Raw genomic sequence first — 10,583 nt, forward strand, 5'->3', positions numbered from 1 at the left:
GCATGTTCACACTACTTGGAAAGCCTTGCTTCAAATCCCACTATCCTCACATTTCGATTACTCGCAGTACAAACCCAAACCAAGGTGCTCCTTAACAGGCACAGGCACAAGCCATGCTGGCCCTCTAGCATCAGCCCAGCATCTCTCATCTCCCCATGTTTGCCAGGAAGCATACAATGGGTATCAGCTGAGCATGGCTACAATCAACTCCAGCCTCAGCTGACGAAGAAACTCTCACAGCAGAAAAAGGAAGGACTGTGGAGTCAAGCACAGATCTCATCTAAAAGACCCTGTGGACATAAAAGCTGTCGGTTAATAAGCTCACTAGCCCAAATGCCTAGGTCTCAAAGCACTAGGATTTCTACACATATAGTATGTCACTAAATATTTTCAGGAGCAGAGCTACAAAACTGACATGTCCAATGACTCACTGCTGACTGTTAAGGGGTCTGTCCTGCCCTTCCTTCAAGTCAGTACATGGAAGCCTGCAATGGCTATTGCAGCACCTGCATCTTGGCAGTGTCAAGATTAGCCAATATGCAAAAACTATAATTCATCATAGCAATTAATTCCAACTTTCTTACTCCAGGTTCCTAAAATATCCTCTCTGAGGATCTTCTCAAGGCAGCTGATTTGCCTGTTCTCCAGGGGTTATTAATCACAGCTAATCTCTGTTTTCAAGACATTCAGACTTTGTTCCACTTAACCAATTCTGCACAATGGGAATGTTATATTTTATAAATTTGGTATTGTAGTTATATATTTTTCAAAAAAAAAAAAAGAATAGATTGGGGGATTTAGGATTTTGTGTGTATGTGTGTTTATTTTAAAATAAGGTATACTGGATCATGTAATGCTATCTGCTACAAGATAACATAAAATTTGCTATGCTGCTCTCAATATTTTCTTTGGTGAATTTTAGCAGGTTCATTTTTTTCCCCAGCATTAACCTTACTACCTTACTCAAGCTCCTTGAGAAGAAAAAAGTAAAATTGATATATGGAATTCTAACTTCTTTTATAGGTACAAACCTATGGCAGTAAGCAAAACATGCATAATGCTATAGACTCTCCTTTATGTAGATTAATTCAGCAGATAATTACTCTGTATATCCTGAGAAATCTGCTCCACACTGGAACATCAGAGTGGAAACACTGGAACTGGTACCCTGCTGTAAGCTAATAGGAGCTATCCTAAGAAGCTGCAGATGGCAGCAACAATTACATGTACTCAGTAAGACGATCTCCTTTCTCTAGGACCCCTACAGCTGATCTCAGCAACGTTGTAGAAATTCTCACAACTGTACATGACATTGCAACGGGAGGTGGTAATGGCAGTCCCTTTTGCTGCAGAAACAGCAACAGAGCAAATTCCAATGAGAGCTGCTTTGTCCAGCAACAATGGACCTGAAATTAGTGAGCTGGGCAGGGACAAATTGAGACCAAAATCAAAAACCACAAAGATGGCATTGTGGCTCACAGCATCAGAGGAATGAGATAACAACGCAGAGGTAGCAGAGCAGCTGTAAGTAGCATCATGGCTGCAAACAACAGCATAGAGACAGATGATACCGAGGCAAAGGCCAAGAACCCTCCATGAAATGCTGCTCTGCTGCCTGGAGATAGATTTGTTCAAGTCTCTCTCTGGTGCTTGGACTTCACTAACTTCAAACCATGAGTGCTGGAAGGAAATAGGGGAGAGGGGAAATGGAGCATCAAAGGAACATTTGGTCACTGGCTGTTTATATCAGTGGTTGCAGAACCTTCAATTCCTGCTCAAGATATTTCTGGGCTGGATGTTTTACTTATTGATACATTGTTGATTTTTTGTTACTATCTTTTCTGAAAGCTGTGGGGGATTCCCTCTCTCCTCCATCATTTTCTTTATGTACAAAGGCAATATGTGCAAGCAGATCATTACTAAAATAATTACTAAAATAATCAGTATTCTTTGTCAGTTATATTCATAACATTCAGGTTGTATTAGGCCTATGTAAATTAGCATCCTTCCATTTGCCTTTAACTATGCATTTCCACACCGTCTCTTGCACTCTACTGGCAGTTATCTAATTTTCTGGTAAACTGGCTTGAAAAAGTGATCTGGCAGAAAGCTAACCCAACTAAAAAAAGTGAACAGTGTCTGACGATCAGTTCCCCAAAACCTGCTTCACACTTGGACTCAGACAAACCCAAATGAAGCAGCAGAAACACATGACAAGGAAAATGGGCAGTACCATGCAACAGCCAATTAGATAGGCTTACACTGTGGTGGAATCACTCTGGAATCAAAACCACTGAGAAAGAAGCTGACATATGGGGGGAAAGGTAGCTCTGAAGCTATTCCATCCCTTTTATGTCATCAGCAGTACAACTCATCACTCATAAGCAGCTTTAGGACTAGCAAAGAGAAGAAACAGAGACTGGTACCATCTATTTTTGGCCACAAGTGAGTCATCATTCACAAACAGAAGGCAGTTACAGATACTCTGCTCCTCCTCAAAGACCTTCCTAATGTCTCTCCCATAATTTTCATTGGTGGGAAACATGCTGCCATCTGCATCTTCTTAGGAAAGTTCCCATTAGCTTAAGGCATAGCCCCTATGGATTCTGTCTCGCAACAATAACTGTCATATTTCTTCATTATTGTACCTTTCCTACACTTTTGTCCGATAAGCTTAATAACTGTGGTTCCTACCCAAAGAACAGAAAGCTGAATTAGGCCTAGGTGAAACAAGATAAAAACTAACCTGATGTGCTCAGTGTAGGTTTTGACAGCTACACATCTGCTTTTTAAAATGTCAGAACCTATTGTTTTTCAGTAAGATATTCTCCAATGCTAATGCAATCAAATGAAATTTTACATGCATTCAGTTGTAAAAATACACTAACCTTTTCCTCTGTATCTTTCAGAAATCCAACCACTTTGATATCTAAATCTAGGACAGTAAACAAATATTTCAGTTGCACTATCACTGAATTTCACTTTCGAAAGTTCTCATCTTCTCTAATAAAATGGCCCCTTCTTCCTGATTAATGCTAAAGTTTCAAGCATTCTTAAAGACGACTGCATTCAAGTTCTCTGACAGGAACTGACAACAAGTTTTCTATGTATGCTCTATTAATCACCAAATTGTATTCTAGAGTTATTTTGTCACATTTCTTCTTAGCTGTGGTTTAGAGCCCTGTGTTTCCAAAGACTATCATGCAATTGGAACTACTACTCATTTCAGAGGGTGAGGACTGTTCCCTGCTCTCTGTAATTACAATGCAATCAGACAATACAGCTGAGCCAACCTAATAATTTACAAAATGGGCTCAAATGGGCTGGTCCCACACCTCCTGCTCCCATCACCCCATTCTGATATTCATCTGACTCCCTGGGAAACTGATTTGATGCAGTAAGCTGGCAGAAAACTGACCAGAAAAAAAAGTGAATTATCTACTGGGACAGCAGAAATTTGTTCAAACAGGGAGCAAGCAAAACAGATGAGGCAGCAGTGCACTGCTGGGAGCAGAGATGAATGGAAGCACAATTGAAGTAGCAGCAGGTCATTATATCACAGCCAGATTTGGGAAAGGACTGGCAGAAGTTTTTCTTCTCTTAAGAATGTCTTTGATTCTTGGGAATGTCAGTAAGAAGCATGTGGGGATCCTCAACAACTGTTACTCACATCCATGCTTACCTTACACATCCATAAGGCACTTGGGTACCACATGGCCTGTAACTTTTACCAGAAAATTCCACAGCAAAGAAACAATTTTAAGTTGGCACCACTACCTTGGGAAAGCAGTTATTATTTCAGACAATTCTAACAGAATAGTTGCAAAAACATAACTTGTATCCCAAGGCAACTATGAAAACTAAACAACTGTTGTAAAGGCCACATATAGTGAGATTCCAAATAAACCTATGGGGATACTCATCTTCAGCTTCTCATATGATTCTGCTAGTTAGAGCAACTTTCAGTTTTGTATAAAATAAAACATACCTACAGAATTATTTTGCTGTCCCTCTGCTGCAGCATTCAGAGAAAAACCAGGCTCAGAAATATTTCCAGAAAGTGAGGGACAGTTTATCCAACCCCTAGGATTAAATAATATAATAAAAAGATTCAGAAAGAACTGCAATCTGGTCAGCTTGTCTTAAGAAAATTTTTACAGTAGTTAAGATTTATGAAGCTTTGTACTTAGATCAGAAGGACATACAACAACTAAGACTTACAGATTTCCTAAGTTGAGCTAGCCATGCTTTTTTTTTTTAATTACTTATTTCTGTACTTCCATTTTAAATTCACTTTCTACTGAAATCCTTCCATAGTTTCTTAGGCAAAGAGGTCTAATAAATCTCTCTGTTACAACTGTTGCCTAACAATTTTCCCTGAGTAGTCTACTGTCATTGCTGTTGCTTATATTCTTACACCATTAAAGGTGATATCATCAATAAGAACAAATACAGAAACAGTTTAACCCATACTGGACACCGAACTATCTCTGGCATAAACACACATCCTTTTCTAAGCAAGCAAGAAAACCGCTTCACAGTAGAGCACTGGAAATAAAAGAGGATTCAAACAGGGCTATAAGGGAATTGTTTAATTATAGTATGGCTGAATGGAATGCGTGTGTGGTGTATTATACTCACTGCAGTAGAGACTGAGATTGGTCAGATGCATTCGTCTCCTGAGGTATCTGATTTGAAAAAAAATTTTAACAGCTTAGTAAAACAAAGTATTTCCCAAATTATTTTCTCAGAATTACTATGTGCTTTTCTTCTTCTTTCTGTAAGTGATTTCGGAAACTGAATTTTTAGACCAGATCTTTACATACCTTACTAATATGACACAAAAGCCATTCCAATTAAGTCCTTTTTTTAATTTGCCATATTTGCAAAAATGTTGGAAAATTAATCAAGTTTATGAAAGACCAAACTTATCCAATACGAAAACACACCTACATAATTAAGATATGATTGCTTTAAGCTTCAGCTGTTTTATACATCAAAAGACCAAAATACAGGTTAGTTTTATTTCAGCTCCCAATTTGATCTTTTTAGTTATAATTCCCCCTTCCAATCAAACGATATGGGGTGCTGCTCCAAAGATCATTTAATACACACTCCTGAGGAAAGAGGGAGATCCCTTCCTCACATGTGGAAAAAGAAGCCTTTATGCAAAGTCTAAGGCAACCTAGGAATAATTGAGATGGGCAAGTGAGCTTCAGAATGGTTCTCTCCAGATGAGCTGAAGACTGAGGATTACAAGTAGACCATCAGCATACTGGCTGCGATATCAAACAAGCTATTGACATACAGTGGGAAACACGTGCAGGACTTTGAAAACATGGGCAAAGAATATCTTGGTGTGGACATGAAATGATGACTTACTTGCCTGCATGTTATTGTATAGCTAGTACACAATAACAACAACCATTTTAATACGATCTGAAGAACAGGTAGAAATTGTCCAGCAGAAATGACTGCTAAAAGGCTCCATGGAACAGAACAGATTATTTAGAAACAGCTTATGCAACAATTATTGACTGATGTAATTCCAAAATACAGCAATGGAATGGTTGGCAAGAAGTCACTGACTTTGCTAAATACACCCTTTGTACGAATCAGCATGGATATTTACACAGAACCTTATCCAGAGAAGACCAGCTGAGGTCAGGAGGATAGCAGTGGAACTAATAAATCTCTTTGCCTGGGTAATGCTGCTCAGAGAGACATTTAGAGCTCAATGGACCACATTTATATCTCAGGAGGAGGAGGAGATATGTACTCTGTTAAAAAATCAGGCTGTAAGGAAAATCAGTGTATCACTCATACCAACAGACTGGTTGAGAGGTTTTCTCAAGTCATAAAGGTTATAAAAATAGCATTTGTGGCCATCGACAGTAAGTACGGGGAACAGCCGTTTGCCCTGCTCTCTTGCTCCCTGTCATAAAATTCCTGCAAACCTCAACTGATTTTTCCCATTTAAGCATTTTTACAGTCAGCTACCTGAGGAGATTCTGGATGTGTTCCAAAAAAAGACCAAAGCTTTAAAGTTGTAAGTGCCACCCAATACCTTAAGAGCACTTAACCAAGCTGGGCAAGAAAAAAAAAGCCTGAAAAAGGCAAAGGCACAAGTTTACAATCACGAGGCCTACTTGAACAAACCATGGAATACAATATTAATGGAGACAACTTGACTGGCCAGTTAGAAGGGACCCGGAGGCTATAAAATCTGTCACTTGTATATATAAACAGATCTACCACATCTCTGGTGGAAGAAAAGCCTTATTGACATTCTTGTACGCGGCAGAATCAAAATTAGGCATCCACGTCCCAATCCCTCACAACCCACATCAAGCACAAAGCAGGCCAAGGCTCCTCAGAACAACTAGAACAGATGTCATGTTTTCTGAAAAAATTCACAGCCATTCTAGGCTTCATGATCCTCATGTCACATTACATCAAGACATCATATTCATGTAAGATCACTTCTGAGGGTGCAGCACAAGAGCAAGCCTCTGTGTAATCACATTCCATGTCAGCTCTCAAACTGGTTCAAGAGCCGCACTGTTGCAATCTAATTATGCCAGTATCTACTATAACAGGCCAATACATTTCTTCACAGCCTTCAGTAAGATTTAAATTTGATGACACCACACTATGGATGACCGAGCTGTCAATGGTATCATTTATAGCTCCGACAAAAATTAGTGAGAGTTACCCAAGCTATTTGGTGAAAAGTACAAGGGGACTCTATGCTTTTCTGACTTTCTTCTGGGGGAAAGGAGTATCATCTGTCTTGGATGTGGGAGAATTCCTTTGAGTTTACAGTGATGCAATCTTAATCACATTACAGACTGGTTATACTGGTGAGAGCCATGAAGCCAAAGACTCAGGTCTGTCAGCAGATGGCCAGATCAGCTGCTAGAGGAGAAAAGGAGAGAGCAAAGGGGCACTCTCCTCCTTCCCTCTGCCATCAGGAAGCTGTGATAAACTTCAATCAAGACAACCCTGGGACTTGCAAACAGTGAAACAAACTTCTGTAGAAAACTTTTCAAATAAAGGTATCCCCTTGAACTTTTTCACCATTTTTTACACTGCCAGTTGAACAAAATTTATCTGTAATTTTATAACCCTCTATGAAATTATTCATTCCATAGAAGAGTGTCTTTTTTAATGTAGCTTTTGTCATTTAGGAAGTGATTTAAGAATAATTCTTTAAAAAGCTCCTCTTGTACTAAAAAAAAGGATGTATACTTAGCGGTCCAAACTGGTGGATATGCAGTATTGTAGGTAGCAGAATAGTCACAGCTTTTAAAAGAAACTGAGTTAAAAAGTGGGAACCTGTTTGTTTCTAATTGTTGCCTGAGAATGACATAAGCAGGTGGAAAGCTGATTGCTCAGTAGAACAGAAAGTAATCTTATCGACTGGCTACAGACTGTGGCAAATATATCAAATGGTACCTAGCAGATTATGGAATTCAGAATTATCATAGGAGTAGAATAAGGACCCCATCATCATGCAAAGAGACATTTTATTCTGCATTTCAGATTACTCTCTGTTTCTTTTTCAAATAAACAATTCTCCAAAGATCAAATCACACCTAATTTTAGAATGAGTAACCAAGGGTGTATTCTGGCATCATTAATCCAGATGGTTATCTTTTACCTACTGAAGGAAACATATTACATAAAAATTACATATTACAAAAAAAGTTTGCACTCCAAGACATCTTCATCTTTGTCATAGACTCGTTCCTCAAATTCGAAAGCTCATGCCCTTATGAAATACCAGGGAAGAGACTTCAGTACATTCCTAGATGGAATGTGCTACACATCTGGCAACTGTCCTCCCACAAAATCCATTTCAGCAGTAAGCCACAGGGCTATTTTGTGCATAAAGAATGGGAGACCCAGTGATTATTAATTATTAGTAGCTATGTATGTGTAACAGAAGACTTACTATTTCTATACATACCAGATTTATCTGCTTTTCCTCCTTCAAAGTGTATGGACGATGACGAAGTTTATGAATAAAAGAGATCTCTGGAGAGGGGGCTCCTAGGAAAACAAAAAACAAACAAAAAAAGGATACCCCTATATATCTTTCATATACTTCCTAAGCCAGGCATTCTCAGTTATAATGTACAAGAAGAATGGAGAAATTAAGAGAAAACATATTTTTCAAATATTAAAAGTGTGCTGAAAAATGTTCTAGAATATTAGCTAAAAAATAAAGATTTCATAAGACATTACATTCTATTCATAAAGGTGAAAATTATTTTGTTTGAATACTTCATGCAGCATTTAAATATTATGGACTCAAGCAACATCCAGAGAAAAGTACATAGGAAAAACAACACAGACTTAAAAAGGAAATTCTCTTACCTTCATCAATTCTTACTTCAGTTGTTAAAGATACATCCTTATTAACAAAAGATAACCTTCGCAAAAAAAAAAAAAAAAAATCCCTCAAACAGCTGTATCATCTTCTTTTCAATCCTGTAAACTCAAAGGACAGTTTAGGCCAGTGGAGGCCAACCTAACTTCCTTTGCCAGGACATCTGCCAAGCTCACGCCAAACAAGTACACCTCTAATACAAATGCCAATTTTAAAGCATCCCCAAACTGTGAAAATACACCTCATTTTGTTAATCAGTGAGAAAATCTCAAGTAGGGAAGTACATCGTTGCTTTACGCATACTCCGTCTATACTGAGGCACAAATATAGTGTGAATAAAAAGTGAAACTCCTGGGCAAATTCAATTCTCTGCAAGAACGCCGAAGAAAATATCAGGCGCACGCTGAAATGAAAACTGCAGAAAAATAACTGCATTAGCGGTGATCTTGTCTGCTGGTATTTTCTTTATTTTTATTTTCTCTGGCCAAGATTCTGCTATGCTTAGCTTCCACTGACTGAAATGTTAATCTATAGGGTCCAGTGGTGTAAACACACAGGCCCACAGGATGTATGCACAATCAGTGGGTCCATTTTCAGAGCGGGCAATTGTTAATTCTAGGAGCATACAAAAACACCCTAACAAAAAAAAAGGGAATAAACTAAAATACGTATTTGTGAAACAGCCTATTAATAATCGAAACCAGCTGTTCCACAAACGTCCCGCTGCGCAGGATTTCAGAGGCAGGAGGAGGCGGTGCTCCCGCGAGTCTAGGCTTTTGGAGGCGATGCGGGGGCGGCGGCCGCCGCCTCAGAGCGGCCCGGGAAGCGCGGCGCCCCTCAGCGCCACACCTGCCCTCACACACGGGCGCCGCACGCACGGCACGGACACGCAGCCCCCGTCACCTCCTGCTGTGGAGCTCCTCGCCCTCCACATCGCTCTCTATCACTGAGCCCTCCACGACTGTCTCGTCGCTATCGCTGTCCCAACTGCCATCCCGCTCCCCCATGGTGCCGTCGCCGCACTACCCTCAGGGCGCCGCCGCCGCCGCTGCCCGGCCCCGCCCCCAACGGCCCCCGCGGCGCGCGGGCTCCTCCCTGCCGGCCATCTTGTGGGCGCCGCTCCTCGCCCGTCGGGGTTGCCGGTCGCCAAGGGGGCGGCAGATATGTGTGAAGTGCTGCCTCTCAAACAGGCGCAAGGGTAGTGTGGCGGCCAAGAAGAAACCAAAGGAAGCTCTGCCTTTGGAGCCGTTGCGAAGGACTGTGTTTGCTGTGGATGATGGTTACCACCGCGTGGCTACCTCTGCCGTGTGGCGGGCCTGTGCTGCGCACATGCCTTCAGCAGGGCTTTGTGTGCCATGCACGTCCTGCAGAGCCGCTGAGCTGCCAACACACGCGTACCGAGCTTCTCGTCCATCTGGCATTGCACCTTTTTCCTAATCTGTCCCCTGCGGAGGCCGCGTTGAAAGCGCTTTTGCTGCCCCGAGCACAATGCATGCTTCATGTGTCCGAGATTAGGAATGTGTTGGATATACCAAATTATTAGCTGCCAATATTTTTACAGTATTTGCAATAGTAGTCTTAGATCTAATGCTGCAGTGGGTCTTTTGATAATGCAGCACTGTTTTCACTGAAGACAGACCTGTTTTTCACCAGCTTCGCCTTCCACCTCTGCAGCTGCTGCGACAGTGCTGCCCCCATGGCCTCTTGCAGCATTCAGAGATGAGAGAGGCTGTAGGCAGGCTACAGAGAGAAGTACTAATACAAAAATGGTTTACAACTGAAAGCTTTATCATATATTTGCACAGCAAATCATAGTAATGACTCCTGTTCCCAGGAAACTTGATGATAAAATTACCATTTTTATCACTTGCCAAATTAGGCTCATCACAGAATATTCAAAAAAAAAGACTACTCGGCAAAAAGGATGGAAAACAGCAAGATACTAAAGGTCAAATTATGTACCAGTTAGATATATTTGTTGCTACTGTGCACAAATTGCATTTTGCTTTGACTCAGTCATATCCAAATGCAATTACAGCAGTTGCTGTGCATATCATTAAATTACTGCAGAAAACTTGCTGGGAATACTTTACTCTTTTCAGGTAATAAAGACATGCTTGAGAAGACAGGAGTGTTGAGAAAGAAGCTAGCAGAAAAAACAGTGGTAAATCATGAGGATTTAGACATA

At 40.6% G+C, this 10,583-nt stretch overlaps 1 protein-coding gene across 1 annotated transcript in view; it reads right to left on the bottom strand.

The window, feature by feature from the left end:
- Nucleotides 1-9,402, bottom strand: part of LOC135324479 (ankyrin repeat domain-containing protein 31-like) — a 49,711-nt gene extending 40,309 nt beyond the window's left edge. The window contains exons 1-3 of the mRNA XM_064500970.1: nucleotides 9,299-9,402; nucleotides 8,383-8,438; nucleotides 7,973-8,055 (exon numbers count right to left, since the gene is read on the bottom strand). Of these exons, the coding sequence (XP_064357040.1) occupies nucleotides 7,973-8,055; nucleotides 8,383-8,438; nucleotides 9,299-9,402 (243 nt within the window). The remainder of the gene's footprint in view (nucleotides 1-7,972; nucleotides 8,056-8,382; nucleotides 8,439-9,298) is intronic.
- Between the last annotated feature and the right edge of the window lie 1,181 nt (nucleotides 9,403-10,583).

The sequence above is a fragment of the Dromaius novaehollandiae genome, chromosome W (assembly GCF_036370855.1).
Source record: "Dromaius novaehollandiae isolate bDroNov1 chromosome W, bDroNov1.hap1, whole genome shotgun sequence".
Lineage (NCBI taxonomy): Eukaryota > Metazoa > Chordata > Aves > Casuariiformes > Dromaiidae > Dromaius > Dromaius novaehollandiae.